Below are 20469 nucleotides of genomic sequence, written 5' to 3' on the forward strand. Positions count from 1 at the left end.
CATCTATGATTGGGAAACTGTAGTCTGTTAGATCATTTTACATAAGTTTGCAAGAAATGCCTTTGAACGCGAGACAAACGGTTTATGGATTAACCCTATGATTTCCAATATGTGCAGATTCCAGGCAGGCACCATACAAGCCCCAGTTACATTAGACTATAATGCTGGTGTTACTATAAAAGCAGCAAATGGCTGTTTCTTGCTGCTATTTTATTTAGTGCCTACGTCGAAATAATAGCCTAAAGTAAATGGTTCAAATAGCATATGGATATTTTTTGGACGTGCTGCTGCATCAGAGGAAAGGCAGTAAAGATGGCGGCACAACACGCTGGGAGTGTATTTGAGAAACAGCTGGACCACCATAGACCACCTTCATTTCTTGTAGGCCAGAGTAATGCACAGCCACTAATGGTGCAGCAATTACCACTGCTTGAAAACCTTTTTCATCCCGTCATTCAGTTTCATCAGACCACCCTGGTATTACAAGCAAGAAGAGATCAAATCTTCAACTACATCTACAGCTCCACTGAGCTAGGTATTTGGCAAAGTACCAGAAAAGGTTTCAGAGTGGGAAAAAGCAAGCTGGATTTTGCCTGCACGTGCACAGCAGTACACATGGAGTCATGATGTCTCACTTCTGCAGCCCATAGGAGAGTTATGAACTTGGCTTATCATAAATCCACATACGACCAAAACAGTCAAGATCTGACTGGAGCCTTTTATTGTAACCATGATTGCCTCCTGCCCCGTTGGTCGGATGAGGACTACTTCCTCAGCTATCCATGAATTTTAAGATTCATTACAAAATGAAAAATGTACGCGGCAGTATCATTTCCATTATATGTATTGTATTCGCTTGTAAATGTATTGTAACTGAGTAAACTGACCAAAACTGCTCAACCAAATAAGCCAGAATTTTACGGAAGGATGCATGTAAAGCACTGACTACTGTTGCAGCACAACTTAGACTACCTTCACATCTGCGTTTGGCCATGACGGATCAGACACTAAAAACCATTGAATGGTCAATGGGAGACAGATCCGGGGGTTTTTGTGTCCGAGAAAACAGATCCGGCACCATTGACTTACAATGTGTTTTATGGGTATGGAACGGAACGGAATGCATTCTGGTGCACTCAGTTCAGTTTTGTCCCCATTGACAATGAATGGGAATAAAACTGAAGCGTTTTTTTTTATCAGTTTTGAGATCCTGTGACGGATCTCAATACCGGAAAGGAAAATGCAGATTTAAAAGTAGCCTTAAAGGGACAATTCCAGCAAAAGGTCTCGTAGCACATTAACTTAAATGTGAAGATGTGTATCAGAACAGCTAATCAGCAGAGGCACAAGGCCTTGTCCCCCAACATTTTGATTTTGATGGCCTATCCGAAGAATAGACATTACTTGTAAAGAAGTGGACAACCCTTTTACGAAGGGGCATTCGGAGCTAATAGAGGAGAGTGTGATGTTCACCTCCATCAGCTAGCCAGAACAGAGTGAAGCAACAAAGAATCTCTATCCCTGGAGGACCCAGGACATCAGTGCATTACACATTATAATGGGGGCTCTACAATAACGATCGCTTGAGGTCTTAGCAGTGGTCTGCTAATCATCTCATTGTTTGAGTCTCTTCTAAGGAAATAATTTTTTAAAATGGAAAACCCCTTTTAGCTACAAACTTTTTATCTATGTCGTTTACCAGTTTTCATGTGGCTCTCTCGTATCATACTGGGACATATTCGTAAACAAGGACTAGGATTGAACATGGTTAAATACAGATATGCTTAAAGGGCTTGTCAGATGTAAAAATAATAAGACATGGACAGTGTTAAAATAATAAAACAAGTTATAGTCATCCTTTTTAAAACCCCAAAACTCCGTACAGCTGTGGCATGAAGTCATGTTCTTGGCTGCAGTGATGACATCCCTTGTATGCCATAAGACGGCTGAGGTCAGTGATTGGCTGCAGCAGTCATGTGCGGTACACAGGCACGTCACAGGGAGCAGTGGTGCTGTCGTGGAGGAGGTTTAAAATTTTTAGATATATAACTTTTATTTTACTCTGTCCCTGCCTTTTCCATTTATTCCATTCCAGGCGACCCCTTTAAAGAATTTTCTTTTAACTGAATTGTCATTTTGTCATTTGTTCCTGCCAGTGTTGCTTGTGTCTTTCATAGTGGATTGCGTAATGTAAGTTAAAAAGATATAGCAAGCCATCACACTCAATGCCTGTGAACAAAACTACTTTATCCCACCATGCAACATCAGGAATTTGGAAATCACCTAGCGCATTTGACACGTGTACTTTATTTCTTTGGAAGTGAGGTCATGGTTGCAGTATGCTTAACACAATGAAGTTGATTTCACTTCATTTCATTGTTAAATATTTGTACAGCTCATTACTGTGACATGAGTCACAATATTAATATCTGCACAGCCCAGAAACTTTCAGTATTTGAGACCTATAAATTAAAAACCTGTATAATAAACTTAGAAAATAGGGCCTTTCAGAAAAAATATCGAACATACCATTGATTTAAAAAATATTTGCCTAGACATATGCACGCACATTCAAGTCAAAGTATTTTCTAGAACTAGTCCATTACAGGAGAAGTTTCATTCCATTTATTCCATTGAAGACCACTGTGGCACTAAAGGGGTTATCCAGGAATTTCACATTGGACAGGTCATCAGTTTCAGATCAACAGGCTCCAACACACAAGAGCCCCGCTCATCAGCTCCACTCTGAGCGCTTAGGTCCTTTACTAAGCCAGTGACCTCACTACAGTGGTCACGTGGCCTAGATGCAACTCAGTCCCATGAAAGTGAGTTGGCCTGGGCTGCAATACCAAGCACAGCCACTATAAAATGCACAGCGCTGTTCTTGGTAAGCAGTGAGCAGGCTGCAGCACTCACTGGAGCTCTGTCGAGCACAGCGGCCTCTACAGCTGATCGATGGCGGTGCCGGGAGTGGGACCCCTGCCGATCTGTTATTGATGATTTACCCCGATGATAGACCATCAATATCAAATTCTCGGATAACGCCTGTAAAATACACATAACAGTAACATTGTTTTAATCCCCTGACTATCTTATGTGTATGATAAAAAAAATGGCTGCACAACTTTACACATACAAGCAATAGAGCTGAGAAATGGGGATCATTCTAAATTAAAGTGGTATTGTACCTACTATAGATGGAAAAATGGAAACTCTTAGCGCACATTTTTGATCAAACGTGTGCTGGGCCTATCTACCAGGTGTCAAAATGTGCGCTAAGAGCTTCTATTTTTGCATTTATAGTAGGTATAATACAACTTTAATTTAGAATGAGCCCCATTTCTCAGCTCTATTGTTTGTATGTTTGTAACTTTAAGATTACTAATCCATTAAGCAGTCACATATATGACTAGGGGAAAACACATGACTGCTGTTAATAACAAATAGCCTCTTTAAATACAATAAAATAAAATAAAATAAAAATAGTCTGAAAAACGTTCTCTTTTTGGTGGCAAATGCCTGCCAGTGTGTATACACACATACACTGCTTGGAGTCATGCGAACCTCCATCTTTTCGGTCTTATCTGAAAAATGGCTGATGCCATTTTAATAAACTTGTCTGAATCAAATCTTCAAAAATTCAGATTTGATCCAAAATTTTGGAAAATTTGAGTTAAACTTGTAATAGTTTTAATTAAAATTATTATTTTCCAATATGTACTTTGTCTTACCTCAACAATGCTTTTCAAGTCTTGTACATATGTCCTCTCAGTTTGGAGGATTTCTTGGACTACTCTATCCACATACATAAGCTTTGGACTGGTGGGCTCCACAACTTCAGCTTTTGAACAGTTCTTGACGGATCCTTTGGATTCTTTCCATGGTATGGTCCTTCTCTCATCAGAGTATTTTTCCCTTGGACTTCCATGGCCCTGTTCTCTGATATAGTTAGTCCGAAGTTCATCATTTGACAACTGACGGGATGGAACAAGCTCTAGTTTTATGGCTCCAGCTTCCTTATCCTGGTGAAACAAACCCATGTGACTGTTTGATGCTAAGGTCATCCGGCTCCCAAATGAACAGCGACTATCCCGGGAAGAGGTAGATGAGGAAGTTGAACCAAAGCTAACAGGTCTATCACTGTCCGAGAGCTCCATATTTTTGATTCCACAATAACGAAAATGTCTATTTGTCCTGTTTAGATCCACCCCTGTCGTTCTGGGACTTGGATGTTCTGTGACAGATGTTAGAGAATCCAGTGGCAAGTGGTAGTCATCTGTAAAATAAAACACAAATGAAATGTTTATATGAAAATTCTTTATGAAAATAGATGGTCACATTTTTATTTTCAACGAAACCCACTAGATTCTCCTTTTTTGGTTATAGTGAAATGTTAGAAAGAGATTGAAGTGCTTACTACTTCCGGGAGGCCAAACTTGTTACAATCTCACCCTTGAACCAGGTCAGACATATAGATGGACCAGAATTGTGATCTATACTAGTGTTGCTCAATATTTTTAAGCCAAGTATCCCCTACCGAAATACATTATGTCACAGTACCCCAAGGTTGTGATACTACTATGTGCTGCACCCTAAAGAGGTGTTAGGACAGTGCAAATCCCACCTAGAGGCATGACATGTAGCCTCCAAATGCCACAAACCAGACTCCACATGTCTCCTTTTCTGATGCCATTTAGTATAGGCCAGAAAAATGACTTGGACATTTAGGCTAGGTCTACACGACAACATTTGTGGAGCGACAATTTGTTGCACCAATGCCACGTGACAATTTTTATAATGGCAGTCTATGGTGTCGCACTGCAACATGCGACATGCTGCGAATGCGACGCGGCAGTCGCAGAAAATCCATTCGAGATGGATTTTTCTGCGACTGTCGTGTCGCAGCATGTTGCAGTGCGACACCGTAGACTGCCATTATAAAAATTGTCGCGTGTCATTGGTGCAACAAAATGTCGCGCAACAAACGTTGCAGTGTAGTTGTACCCTGTCGCTTGACAAATTACCCTAGCCTTAGGGTCATACAACTACACAAAAATCCTCCAGCACCAGAGCAGTCCATAAAATCAGTCCAGCTGACAAATTTCAGACTATGCTAGTCCTTATAGTTGTGGTCCGAAAATGTGTCAGCTATCTACTAAATGTCTACCTACAGCTATCTACTAAATTTGCTTTCAACTCAAGCAATAACATTTCTACCTCTGGAGTTTCACTGGAGGATTTTGGTGGAAATCTAGCCTACTGGGATACAACTACTAGAAGTTGAGAAGCTAGACTCTATTTTGTATGTCAAATTAATAGGTATAATGTATGAAAATTTCAGGATGCACAGAATGATGTATATATATCACATAATTCTTACCCTGAAAGTAACTCATCGTGTGAATACCACTGACTCACTCTACAGCCTTGCTTAAAAGTCTTATTTAAAGTACCGTAGTTAATATTTATTCTGTTCTAATTTTTCTTTTAATTTGTGATTCTATCTGACACAAAAGACAATGTAATCTCTATTTAAACAGAAAAATGAGCTTATTTAGTCAAATCCATACATGTTTTATCAGGTCATTGATAAGGACCGACATACTGTAAACACAGTAGTAAGTGCCACATTACATTTTACCTAAAAGAACAGATTTCACTGGGAGCCAACAATGGAGAGATAACGCGAGCTATTTGGCTAGATTGAGGACAAATATTTGTTACAAGGCAATGATTAAAGTGAGAGGACAGTAAGATGACAGAATTGCTATTTAAGGCAGCGCTCAATACCCTTGTGGTGGAGTGCTCCCACTCCAGCTCCTGAATGGCAGTAAAACAAAGGCGACCATTATACACTTTCTTCTACGTCTACATGTCAAGCACAGAAGGAGATTGTACTGGTGAAATGCAACTGAAAATTGCTACTTGAATTCAACAGCCTGAGGTCACCTACCAGCAACACTACAGCTGACATTGTTTGTTCATTACATGCTACCCCCTAGCAATAGTTTTGATGGGGTCATGTCAAGGCCGTTTGTTAAAGGAAAAGCAATGGCGGTAGCTTTGTTTGGGAAACAAACAATTGTGATATGTATTACTGGGGCTAAGACATAATATAGAACTTAGACCCCATATGCCAAATCTGTACTTACTAGATGGGTACAGCTGGCCATACACCTTAGATAGCTCATTCGGCCAAGATCCTTTTCCTCCTGACCTCCCATATATGTAGACGCTTGACCGAGCTGAGTATGTATGTGACCAAAATCAACAGGATTAGTGGATATCAATCCCTACCTGAACTGCACTGTACATGTACGGTAGTATTCGGGTCTTTAAAGATGGCACCCACTCCAGAAAACAGCAGGCACCATAGCCAAAAGGTTTCTACTGTTTTAAACAGAAGATACCTGGGGCTAATGTCTGTGATCAGTGATAACGCCGATTACAGACATTTAACCCCTCCGATTCTGTGGTCAATTGTGAGGAGGCTTTCCCCGGAAGTGCTGTACTCCCGGGTTTAACCTGCTTCCCCGAGTTGAGATCAGGAAAGCTCTTTGTTCACAGTGGTGGCTTCAGTCCCTATGAAGGATCTGAGGCTACTACAGCAATGGCTCCTACGGTATTGAATGTCCCATAGACAGCAATGGTAAATCACTGCAGTCTATGTCCCATCGATCTAATGATTGCATGTTCAATTCCTCCAAGGGGACTTAATATAAGTGGGGGGAAAAAAACATAATTAAGGATTACCCCGCAAAAATTAACCCTCACACAACTCCATAGATATCACTATAAAATGTTAGGGACATTGAGCATCTCTTGAGCAGATTTACTTCTGTGACTGGAAAAGTCTATGCAAGGCATCTTAATAGGGTTGTTTCTGCAGCACATGCATTGTTTTTGGCTGTGTCTGAATATCTGGTTAATTTTCATAAACCATTAGAAACATGAAAGCAGCATTGTAAAAGTCTCCTTACATGGACCAAGGTTTCAAGCAATTATCGGGAACAAACCAAATGTTCCCAATAATTGCCCGATTGTCAGTGGAGATGGAGCTACAGGTAATCAATTGTCCCCATAGAAAATCATTGTTCCTGGATACCAGATCACTGTTTATACAGGACGATCTGCTTCACAGAAAACTGTATTAGGCCGAGTTCACACGAATGTGTGCGACCCGTGCTGCGGCTCACAATTTGCACGATCGCCAGCCGTGGGTCAGTCGCATCAGATAGCGGACCCATTTACTTTAATGGCTCCGTGATCCGCCCGTTCCGTAAAAAGATAGGACCTGTTCTATCTTTTTGCGGAACGGAAGTACGGGATGCAACCCCACGGAAGCACTCCGTAGTGCTTCCGAGGGGTCCCGTTCCGTGCGGCCGTTCCACAATTCCGGATTTGCGGACCGATTGAAGTTAACGGGTCCGTATCCGTGATGCGGAATGCACACGGAACTGTGGCCATGTATTGCGGCCCGCAATTTTCGGGCCGCAATACGTCCACGGATCACACACGTTCGTGTGAACTCGACCTTACAGGTGCTGGCTGACACAATTACCCAATGAACGAGCATTGGGAGTTCACCGACACCTTTTATATACACAGGTCAATTGGGAACAAGCATTTCTGAAAACTCATCCTCGATAATGCTTTCTAAACGCTGTCAGAACAGCTCAGGCAAGATGGCCGCCCCCATAATCATGTTCAGAAAAGAGAGCAAATAAATCTGCAATCAGAAAATGAAAATATTAGAAAAAAAGGTGTGTTACTATCAGATTTTAACTGGCAGATGTTTTAGTGACACATTTCCTATATTTTGTTGCACTAGTTTTGATACATCGCCCCCTCATTGTATTAACTGAACAACCTATGCCTCCTTTTGCTTTTCAAATACAAGTTCTATGTGAATATAGCAGGACGATGTGTTAGTTTGGGACAAACAATAGAATAATGAGCTGCTTAGCCGCATTCCCAAGGAAATGTCATGTATCTCTAAAATAAGTCTCATTGTTTCAATCTTCCATGAATTTACTTGCACTTCCCACCCTTTACAGGCTACGCCCTTTGCAAGAATATATAGCTTAACCCCTTAAGGACCAGGCTCATTTTCACCTTAAGGACCAGGCCATTTTTTGCAAATCTGACCAGTGTCACTTTAAGTGCTCATAACTTTAAAACGCTTCGACTTACCCAGGCCGTTCTGAGATTGTTTTTTCGTCACATATTGTACTTCATGACACTGCTAAAATTGGGTCAAAAAAGTTAATTTTTTTGCATAAAAAAATACATTTTTTACCAAAAATTTTGAAAAATTAGCAAATTTCAAAGTTTCAGTTTCTCTACTTCTGTAATACATAGTAATACCCCCAAAAATTGTGATGACTTTACATTCCCCATATGTCTACTTCATGTTTGTAGCATTTTGGGAATGATATTTTATTTTTTGGGGATGTTACAAGGCTTAGAAGTTTAGAAGCAAATTTTGAAATTTTTGAGAAATCTTCAAAATCCCACTTTTTATGGACCAGTTCAGGTTTGCAGTCATATTGTGAGGCTTAGATAATAGAAACCTCCCAAAAATGACCCCATTCTAGAAACTACACCCCTCAAGGTATTCAAAACTGTTTTTTCAAACTTCATTAACCCTTTAGGTCTTCCACAAGAGTTGATGGCAGATGGAGAAACAATTTTGAAATTTCTATTTTTTGGAAAATTTTCCAATATAATCAATTTTTTCCAGGAGTAAAACAAGGGTTAACTGCCAAACAACACTCAAAATGGGTTGCCCTGATTCTGTAGTTTGCAGAAACACCCCATATGTGGTTGTAAACTACTGTTTGGCCGAACGGTAGCACATAGAAGGAGGGGAACACCATATGGGTTTTGGAAGGCAGATTTTGCAGGACTGGTTTTGTTTATACCATGTCCCATTTGAAGCCCCCTGTTGCACCCCTAGAATAGAAATTTCAAAAAAGTGACTCCATCTAAGAAAGTACACCCCTCAAGGTATTCAAAACTGGGTTTACAAACTTTGTTAACCCTTTAGGTGTTCCACAAGAGTTAATGGCAGATGGAGAAACAATTTAGAAATTTCTATTTTTTGGAAAATTTTCCAATATAATCAGTTTTTTCCAGGAGTAAAACAAGGGTTAACTGCCAAACAAAACTCAAAATGGGTTGCCCTGATTCTGTAGTTTGCAAAAACACCCCAAATGTGGTCGTAAACTACTGTTTGGCTAAACGGCAGGACATAGAAGAAGGGGAACGCCATACGGTTTTTGGAAGGCAGATTTTGCTGGACTGGTTTATTTACACCATGTACCCTTTCAAGCCCCCTGATGCACCCCTAGAGTAGAAACTCCATAAAAGTGACCCCATCTAGGAAACTACGGGATAAGGTGGTTGTTGTTTTGGGACAATTTTTGGGGTAAATTAGATTTTTGGTTGCTCTATATTACTCTTTTTTGAGGCAATGTAACAAAAAAATTTAATTCTAAAATTGTTTCTACATTCGCTATTTAGTTTTGTGGAACACCTAAAGGGTTAACATAGTTTGTAAAGTAATTTTTGAATACCTTGAGGGGTGTAGTTTCTTAGATGGGGTCACTTTTTTGGAGTTTCTAGTCTAGGCTACATCAGGGGGGGCTTCTAATGGGACATGGTGTAAAAAAAAAAAACTGTCCATCAAAATCTGCCTTCCAGAAACCGTATGGAGTTCCCTTCGTTCTATGCCCTGCCGTGCGGCTATATAGCCATTTACGACCACATATGGGGTGTTTCTGCAAACTACATAATTGGGGCAATAAATGTTTAGTTTTGTTTGGCTGTTAACCCTTGCTTTATTACCGGCAAAATGGATTTAAATTTAAATTTTGCCCAAAAATAGGTGTTTTGGCACCGTTTTTATTTTATATTTTTAACACCGTTCATCCGAGGCGTTTGGTAAAAAGTTATTTTTATAGCGACGACTTTTACGCACGCGACGATGCCCAATATGTATGGCTCTCAGACTTTGGAGACACTAAGCAGGCATCCTAAAACTGCGGCCCTCCAGATGTTGTAAAACTACAATTCCCACCATGCCCTGATGATGGCTGTAGGTTGTCTGGGCATGCTGGGAGTTATAGTTTTACAACATCTGGAGGGCCGCAGTTTGAGGATGCCTGCACTAAAACTAATATTTTTTGGGGAAAGAAAAATTGTTTTCGTGTCTCCAAAGTCTGAGAGCCATAGTGTTTTATGTTCTCTAGTGAACTGTTGGGGATTATAAAAATTTAGTACTCCATGGAAGTGTGATACTCCCTGAAGCAATCGATAATGCAGAGGCCCGGATGATCGGGGCACGTGTCACATTGAGTTGTGGTGTCCTTCCGTATCCCCCTCTTGTGACACACTCTGCACTTTTTTTGGGTTCGTCCCTTCTTTCCAGTATGGGGGACCACACCTGGAAAGTGTTGGCCAGGGACGATCCGGGCGCCTCCAGTTCCCGAGGTACTCCGGCCTGCTCTTTCCCGGTCCGAAAAGATCAGGTCTTTGAGGACTGCCTCATAGAATTGGAGGAATGTCCCTGTGCTGCCAGCGCTTCGGGATAGTACAAAAGAGTTGTACATGGCAACCTGCACCATGTAGACCGCAACTTTTTTGTACCATGCCCGGGTTTTGCGCATGGCGTTATATGGCGTGAGGACTTGATCAGAGAGATCAACTCCTCCCATATACCGATTGTAGTCGACGATACAATCGGGCTTGAGGACCGTTGCCGCGGTACCTCGCACAGGGACTGGGGTGGTGCTGTTACCGTGGATTGTGGACAGCATAAGGACATCCCTCTTGTCCTTATACCTGACCAGCAACAGGTTTCCACTGGTAAGTGCACGGGTCTCACCCCTGGGGATAGGTACCTGGAGGGGGTAGGCAGGGAGGCCGCGTTGATTTTTCCGCACGGTCCCACAAGCGAACGTGGATCTGGCGGCAAGGGACCTGAACAAGGGAATGCTGGTATAAAAGTTGTCCACGTACAAGTGGTAACCCTTATCCAGCAGTGGGTACATAAGGTCCCACACGAGTTTCCCGGTAACACCCAGAGTGGGGGGACATTCTGGTGGTTGAATCCGGGAATCTCGCCCCTCGTACACACGAAATTTGTAAGTGTACCCTGAGGTACTCTCACAAATTTTGTATAGCTTCACGCCATACCTCGCCCGCTTTGTGGGAATGTATTGGCGGAAACTGAGTCTCCCCTTGAACGCAACGAGAGACTCATCAACCGCGACCTCCCTTCCAGGTACGTAGGCCTGCTGAAATGTGGCCCCAAAGTGATCGATGACCGGCCGTATCTTGTACAGCCGGTCATAGGCAGGATCACCTCGGGGTGGACATGCTGCATTATCGGAATAATGCAGACATTTCCGGATGGCCTCAAACCGGTGACGTATCATGACCATACTGTACAGTGGGGTCTGGTACAGGACGTCCCCACTCCAGTATTGCCTGACACTGGGTTTTTGGACTAGACCCATATGCAGCACGAGGCCCCAAAATGTCCTCATTTCGGCTGCACTGACCGGCGTCCAGCCACCGGGTCTAGCCAAAACTGAGCCTGGGTTTTGAGCGACGAACTGTTGGGCGTACAGATTCGTCTGCTCCACCATCAAATTCACCAGTGGGTTACTGAAAAAAAAAACTAAAAAAGTCTATTTCAGTAAACCCCACTGTGGGAATCTGGATTCCAGGATTGCCAGCGAAATCCGGAATCTCAGGCTCAAAGTCCACTGGGGGACACCAGCTAAGTTCATCGGCAGGGGGCTCCGGTGAACTTATTTGGTGGGCCGGGAAACCAGTACGAACCCCAGGGCGGCTCGTACTAGGGTGGGCCACAGGATCCCTAGCATGTGTGGCCCCTGGCTCCGCCTGGCGGCGTCTCCGCTGCCTTGGTGGCTCATCGTCATCCGATGATGATGAGGAGGATGCGGATGACAAAAGGAACGTGGGGTCATCCTCATCCTCACTGGGGCTCTCAGAGTCGGAGGCAATCTGGGCATATGCCTCCTCGGCCGAGAACACCCGGCGGGCCATGGGTGTGTGTGTGTGCGTGTGTATGTGCGTGCGTGTAAACCTTTATTCTATGTGCGTGTGTGTGGGGGCACGGGTGTTCACGTACTAAAAAGTCCAGGCAAAAAAAAGTGTTAGGAAAAGAAAAAAAAAAAAAAAAAAAAGTTCAAACTTGCTGATCTGCGGTTCAACGCTGATCAGCGGTCGGTGGGGTGGTGGGGCGGGCGATGCGCTAACAGTGGACGGACGCTAAAAAGTGCCGGCCAGTCAGCGCACGCAGAAAAAAAAAAAAAGTGGTGGTGGGGGAAGGGTCTGGTGGTGGGGGGAGGGGGTTGGTGGGGGGGGGGGGCTGGGGTCTGAAAGTTGAAAAAAAAAAGTTTGGAATAAATGTGCTTTTTTTTTTTTTTTTTTTTTCTAACTTTTCCCTTCTATCCCTGCCTAAAGGTGCCTCTCCCTCACTGACCCTAACCTACCTGGGTGGCGATGGGTGCAGGAGGGTGATGGATGCCGATTTAGGGGGACACAGGAGCTGGTGCTGGACGATGCTGCACGGTCAGGGTGCTGGACAGGAAGAGGAGGGGAGAGAGGAGCGCAGGAAGTTTGAATCTCGCGCCTCTCTCCCCTGCACCAATCAGCACCCTGGACAGCGGCGTTCAGCACCAGGGCCAGCTCCGCCTCTGCAAATCCTCGGACTGCGATTGGTGGTGTAAAATTACGCCACCGATCGCAGTCTTTTTCCGGTTCATCGGGTCACAGGACACCCGAATGGACCGGAAACGCAGAAAACCGCAGGTCTGAATTGACCTGCGGTTTTCTGCGATCGCCGATACGGGGGGGTCCAATGACCCCCCCCCTGCGTTGTTACGGGATGCCGGCTGAATGATTTCAGCCGAAATCCCGTTTCGATTAACCCCCGCGGCGCCGGAATTCAGATTTTAAGTCAGGACGTACCGGTACGTCCTCGGTCCTTAAGGACTCGGGAAATAGGGCGTACCGGTACGTCCTCGGTCCTTAAGGGGTTAAAGGTTTTTTTTTTTAAACTGTTTTATACAGATGACCTATCCTCAAAATAGGTCATCAGTATCTGATCGGTGGGGGTCCAACACTCGGGACCCCCGCCGATCAGCTGTTTGAGAAGCTGTGCGACTGCCACGACCTTCTCGCAGCTTACCCTAAGCCAGCCATATTTATCAGTCACGTGGCCTATGTGTTCTGCTCAGTGCCATTAAAGTAAATGGGGCTGAGCGGCAATACCAAGCACTGCCACTGTAGAATGGACAACGCTCTGCTTGGTAACCTGTGAGGAGACAGCGGCGCTCACAAGAGCAACACGGTTTCTTCAAATCGGGTGTGGTCCTCAATGTCAGAACTCCACCGATCAGATACTGATGACATATACTAAGGATCAGAAAACGCTTTTAACCAAAAGCCTTTTGAATGATGCTACAGTTACATATATGTCCCCTGTAGGAGCGCATCCGTGCAGGAGTCGTTTATTCTGCACCTCAAGTCAACCCATACAAAACAGGTAAACTTGTTCATGTCTTCTAAGTCAGGCATGACCAGGAGAAAAGCAAAATCTTAGCAGCTAGACAGAGCCAAGTAAAACGGAATAATGCATTATACAGCTTTGTGCGGAGCGCGGTAATGGGATTCCCCGGCTTTTATTTCTGGACAGTGGAAAATGAGATTAAAACTTTAGATGAAGCGTAAAACATTCTTTTGACTTTCCTACTCAGGAGACTTCAGTAGGATCCTGTACCGTATTTATAAGGCTGCTTTTTTTCGGACACCAAGAGTTATCAAGCGTAAAATAATTCAGTAGTGTGTAGAATCGTACAACATCCAGTTACTTATCTGTTCTTAACCGCGACTGTCCCGATTCCAAAAAACTGTCATGGCTGACACTGTAGCAGTGCAACAGTCTTTTGAACTAAGCCTAATATGCCCCATTCTGAGCCACAATTCTGGCATAAAACCAGATTAATCATCCAACCTGATCAGGCGCAGGTCTAGACACCTATTAGGAAATAGGTGATCGCACTTTTAAAGAGGAACTCTCACCACTCTTGACATGTGTTTTAGTAAGTACTTGTGTTTCCCCAAAAATAAGAATTGTGTTCTTCCATTCCTATTTTACTCCTCTTTATAAATAAAGTGAAAACCCGGGGCAGACTGGCCTTAGACCTACAGAGAAATTTCCCAGTGGGCCAATTGGAGGCAACTGGAGGAGGACAGAAAATGGCACCTACTGATGGCCACCACAGAGGGACAGCTTTTGGGGCAGTATATTGTGCTGTACTGTGGTACACTGTTCTGCTGGGACGGTATTTTGCTGACCCTGCCCACTTTTATTTGCTCCGCCTTCAACATGGGGCCACTAAGTTCCCAGTCCATTCCTATTCCCTAGACAGTCTGACACCGGCATCGCTGATTGGACAGTGTCAGAATGCGATTAGACACACCGCCTACCGCTGACAAAGTCGCCAGTGTATCATACATTTTTAAAAGGAATAATAGAACATTTTAAGAATAGATGCTTCAGATCTGTTATATTTTAGGGAATACTATTATTTAGCATTAGTATTAATCATTTAGACTATTGGTGCAAAGAAAATGTTTAAGTCCATTGCAATTCTTAGTTGATAGCACGAAGAATGAAACATATTGGTTCCCAGTCATTCTGAGCATTCTTGGCCCATGAATCCACCAAATAGTTAATCTGAAAAATTCTACTATTAATTGTAATAATTAAATTCCTTTAAACTTGAGGATTAAAAGAAAAAAAAAAAAAAAATAGACAGCCTCTTCTCTTAAGGAAGCGTTAATGTCATCTAGAGAAAGGCTTTCTGTTTCCTATCAAAGATTTACACATGGCCAAGCAGCATTGTACTTAGAAAGGGGGTGGGGGGGGTACGACTGTATCTCACCACAGAGGAATGTCCTTGTACAGTGAAGGACTAAACCCGGGCCCACATCATAAAGTTTCGGCCTGCTGTGACCTACCAGCCTACAGCAAGCACTATGGACAAATCAAGCCCGGCCTCGATCTGTGCCAGGATTACCTCATTGGCATCTCAGGTAAATGGAGAGCCCTCAGCCAGCCTCACCTGCTCATGGGTGGGGGGGGGGGGGAATAGAACGTGAGTCAGCTTTTACCAGGGAAAATGGAAGCACAATAGATTTGGAAGAAACCTGACTCGTAAAGCAGCTTTCGCCATCTCCTAATACTACTTCAACCCCCTCCCATTAATGTGAGGAACTTCAGACAAGGATAAGAGTTTTAAATGAAACATGACATCATTCAATTCAGCACAGAACAATAGACATCACTGTGGGTAGCCTTAACCAATACACTTCACTGAACACCACCCTTCCAAATTCTTTCCCGCAGAAGGCTGCACTCCAAAATCTTAAGCAATTTAAGTTCCTGAGCTTCATTTTACAGTAAGTGATAAGGAGATTTCAGACATTAGGAATGTCTGCTCCACCTGGGGCATTCTCAGTGGTCGTTATTAACAATGCCCATCTGTATCTGCAGAGTGCCAGCTTTCTTATCAGCGCCCATTACAGTACCGTATACTTCATTTTTAATATCAACCCTAACCTGGAGCTTTTAAGTTATTACCACTCAGCTGAACAGCGGCCAAGTTTTTTTCAGCAAAGTTATTTAAGTGTCTGGTTGTCACTTTGTACGGAATAGTGATTTTCTACTGATCAGTGGGGGTCTGACACCCGGCACCCCCACTGATCAGCTGTTTGAAGAAGCTGTGGTGCTCCAGTGACCACTGCTGTCCCCTTATAGAATACCAACCACAGTGCCATATATTGTACAGTGGCTGAGCTTGGTATTGCAGTCCAAGACCATTCATATGAATGTGACTGAGCTGAATATTGGCCACGAGATAGATAGATGGATAGATAAAAAAAAAAATAATCCACGGCACACCCAAGGCGTAAAATCCAACTAGATACTTTTATTCACCAGATAGCGACGTTTCGGTCCACTTGCTAGGACCTTTCTGAAGCAGTGACAAAGTGCAATGGTGCCTTGTGCTTATTTATACAGGTTAACATAATTATCGATCCAACGGTATGATATATAGTGCATGTTAAAGTGAAGCTATACATATGTCAAAAAACAATATTCACATATCTATTCATAATATTATAGAGCATAATTCATAAGTAATGTCATAATTAGTATTAAAAACATGTGTGCCAATACCTAAAACTATACCGCTAAGGATCAGCACAAAGTGAGCAAATAAATTCCAGTACATCATCTTTTTTAGAGAAACCATCTGATCATTTCGGGAAAAACCAACTCGACGTGGTGGAAGAAGTCGAAATAGAAAACAAAAAGACCAGGGGCAAGAAACAGCCACAGAAAAGAAAGAATGTACAGACATTAATATTGTGGTAAATATTTTCTCACATGTTTTATCGGACATACAATTGAAATTATTAACCAAGGGCTTGAACTTTTGTCCTAATGTTAGTACTGACTGGTTACAATTGGAAATCGATTTACACCAGTTTTTCCGTAGGCTAAAGCTGAAAACCTGGTTTGCTTCACATTCATCACAACAAAAAGATATTATGACTACTGAATTAAGGTTATCCGATTTTGATTTAATAAGGGTGATTTTACTCCACCTGTACTGTCACCCATTGATTTATTTATGGATACTGTATTGAAAGATATTAACGATTTGAAATCTAGAACAGAGAGGTCGTTCCGCCATCCCAACATGAACCAGTTAGAGTGGCGGGCGTTGAATGAGTTGGTCCATGACCACAGTCTCACCATTAAGCCCGCTGATAAAAGGGGGTGGGATTGTGGTCATGGACACTCAACAGTACATCGATGAGGCACATAGACAACTGCAAGATGACACAGTGTACCAACGTCTCAACGGGGAACTGAGGTGGGACATTGAGAGAAAAATGCAAGCTTTATTACAGGAGGCTTTGCGAGCTGGGTTTATTTATGTCAAATTAAAGGATTCTCTTACAGTTACACATCCTATGACACCTATCCTGTATTTATTATTACCCAAAATACATAAACATTAAATAAATCCACCAGGGAGACCCATTGTCTCTGGTAGGGGATCGATACTGTGTAATATTTCTAGATAAGATCCTGCGTTACTATGCTATGACATCAAAATCGTACATTCAGGATACAACTTTTTTAAACAAGTTGGCAGATACATCACTTACACCGAATATAATTTTGGCTTCATTGGATATTACCAGCCTTTATACATCTATCAGACACGCCTTTGGTATTGAGGTGGTGAAACAGGGCCTAAGGCCCCTTGCAGACGAGCGTTCCTCCCGCAGCGAGTCTGCATCGCAGCACCTGGCCTGACCTCCCAGCACTGACGGGATTCACATAGTATTATATTGATTTATGATGCTATGTAACCCTTACACTTATGGAATGCATTGGATAACACTGGCAGCATTATGCGTTAAGTGATGGCGATACATAGATGACGTCTTCTTAATCTGGACGGGCACTGAGGAAAAACGTTTCTTTTTTTCACTTTTTAAATACAGTCGATATGGACATCAAATTCACACTGGAATATTCGAGGAAGGAAATTCATTTTTTAGACACTCACATAACCGTGATGAATAATAGTTTATCCACAGATCTTTATGTAAAACCAACAGATAGGAATACGCTATTATGTTATAGCAGTGCACATGGTAAAAATCACTACCACTAAGTCATTATTTGAGCGCAAAACGCATTGTAAGCAATGACCAACAATTGGAAGCCACATTAAATAAGATGACACAAGCATTTCACTTTGTCGCTGCTTGAGAACGGTCCCAGCAAGTGGACCGAAAAGTCGCCGTCTGGTAAATTAAAGTATCTACGTGGATTTTATGCCTTGGGATTTTTTTTAAATCTATTGATACCCTGAGTGTGGATCGTCCCTACAGCCACTGGCACTCTCCACTCACAAGCTAAACTGCGGTGCTGCCCAGTTTTTAACTCTTATCTAGATAGATAGATAGATAGATGTGATGTCACCAGCCTAGGAAGAGACTTTAAAAGAGCTGATCAGCAGGGGTGCAGGTGCAGATATATCAAGGGTCATTTTTTAAGAGACTTGAAACGATTTTAGTCTAAAAATTAGTAGCAAGCCCCTTTTTAACCGGCTGTGAGGCAATATTTAGTCGCATCGCCGGTTTCATGCCATGTTCGGCAGTTGGGCAGCATGGGGGCAGAGTGGGGGGGGGTTGGTGGCTGGGCCTTTACTAACATTTACACCTGGAAACAAGCATAAACGTTGGCAAAAAAGTACGCCAACCAGGGGCTGGAATCGTTTTTTCGCTTGGGCGCAAGGACTGCTATAAACTATGATGAAATAAATTGAAATGCAAAGTATATTACAAAGTTGACTTCACTTCATAAAGACGAAGCTGTATCTACAAGGCTCATTATCACATTAGCAAATCTGGAAGTTTGCGGAGTTCTCTTGCCATATAAAAATACCAGGATTAAAGCAAACTCCATTAAAATCAATAGAGTCCACCAAAGTTGACTAGTTTCCATTTCAAAACAGATATGGAGTGGATGTCATAGCTCTGGTATAAATGGAAACCATGTAGATAATGTGAACAATGACAACCCCTTTTAAACCACCTGTAGATTCAGCTTAAAGAGGTTTTTCAGAACTTGGATATTGATGACCTATGCTCAGGATTGGTCATCAATATCAGATCGATGGAGGTCTGGCACCCAGCTCTCCCACAGATTAGTCGCCGAAAAGGATACAGTGGATGGAAAACTGTCCACTGCCCAGCATACTGAATCTAATCTCTTAAATGAGAGCAGAGCTGCAGTACCCTGGACTGACAAGTGGATGGATACGTGTGCTTCCGGTTCCGTTCACTCTACTGCTTCCAGAGCTGGTGGCTGCCCAAAACAATAGACCTTTGGCAGTGACTCCCACCAATCTGATATTGATTATCTATCCTGAGGATAGGCCATCCAAATCACAGCACCGGGAAACCCCTTTATATGTAGGCTAAGGGTACAACCACACGTGTAGGGTCTGATGTGGGTTTTCCACAGTGGCCAAAACTGCTCAAAATGGGCTGTTTTATGCCAAGTGTAGCCAAAGGGTCTTCTAGGTAAACAGTCCCCTAATATAAATGTAAGCAAATGTAGAATAGCCTGCATGCCAGCCTTGACTTCCCTGGTCGCTGTCAGCAGACTGCTATATGACTCATCTGATGTCACTTAACTACTTTTGGTGAGGGCTTCTCTGGATAACCACAGGGCATTTGACTTTCCATGGCTGCCCTCCAGCATTTCTGCAGTGATCTTTGATTTCATATAGGGTAGGGGTTCAGGATATTAGGGACTTTAAACATGGTCCTCCTGATATAATGAGATATTTTCACCAATAATCTAGAAATAAATTTTCTTAAATGTTTAAAAACAATCAAAAGGTAAAAAATATATTAAATTTGGTGGATTACGCTCATTTTTTTTATGTGGAAAAACCCCAGAGTAGTACAGAACCAAAAAAGTGAGTGACATCTGACAGATTTGCTTTTTCCTTCCCTCCAGATTTGTCAATTGTTTCTGTGGATTTTGTGTGTGGATTTCACGCTTTGCAATGCCAAAAAGGGAATTCAGGGAAAAACCTCCCCAAAATAACATATGCCTATTTTGGTGCAGAAACACAGAGAAACCTGCACCCGTGTGCAGGAACCCTACAAGTATCACATACTATCTGTTCTGTTTTCTCTGCAACATAGTACTTGCTGTGTATACCGTGGCAGAAACCACAGCGGTTTTTCACTTTGGATGCCTTGGACCTGTTCACAGCTTAGCTCCATTGAATGGAGCTAAATTGCAAGTGGTGGACACCCAATGCAACCCCAAGTGGTGGAGGTCCGCAAACAGCGCCAAGAAAGGACATATCCGTCTTTAAACAGAAGCCTTGTGTCCTACAGAAAATAAATCAGAGGAAGACACCACTTGGCCAATGCTGGAATTTTGATGCAGTGTCAGGGCCAAAAAACTAAACAAAAAAACAAATTATGTGTTAATCATCCATTCCACCCACATTTAAAAATGTAAATGAGTCATATTATTAGAAGCTCCCATGTGCCAGATCTGTAGCCTCCTGACACAGGCTCTGAAAACAATCGCCTTTTGCTATAGGAACAGCTCATAAACCCGGCTGCTTGCCTCCCACATCTGGCTAGAACAATCTGGACATGAAGGGTTTATAAGGATTCACATAAACGCACTGAACAAATGGCACTAGTTCACCTCCCATTGAACCTCTCCGGTCTATCGAGCCGCTTTTGTTTTTGCAGGACATTGCCTCTTCCAGCTATGAAGTTTACACTTTGCTCCCTCCATGGACTATA

The 20469-nt window shown here is 42.8% G+C and overlaps 1 protein-coding gene across 4 annotated transcripts in view; it reads right to left on the minus strand.

Annotated features, from left to right (window-relative positions):
- Window positions 1-20469, minus strand: part of PLEKHG1 (pleckstrin homology and RhoGEF domain containing G1) — a 301195-nt gene that overhangs the window by 73588 nt on the left and 207138 nt on the right. For all 4 annotated transcript variants that reach the window (XM_044290718.1, XM_044290717.1, XM_044290715.1 and 1 more), the window contains one exon: window positions 3732-4276. In XM_044290718.1, the coding sequence (XP_044146653.1) occupies window positions 3732-4157 (426 nt within the window). In that variant the 5' untranslated portion in view covers window positions 4158-4276. The remainder of the gene's footprint in view (window positions 1-3731; window positions 4277-20469) is intronic.

Source organism: Bufo gargarizans, chromosome 4 (assembly GCF_014858855.1).
Source record: "Bufo gargarizans isolate SCDJY-AF-19 chromosome 4, ASM1485885v1, whole genome shotgun sequence".
Classification (NCBI taxonomy): domain Eukaryota; kingdom Metazoa; phylum Chordata; class Amphibia; order Anura; family Bufonidae; genus Bufo; species Bufo gargarizans.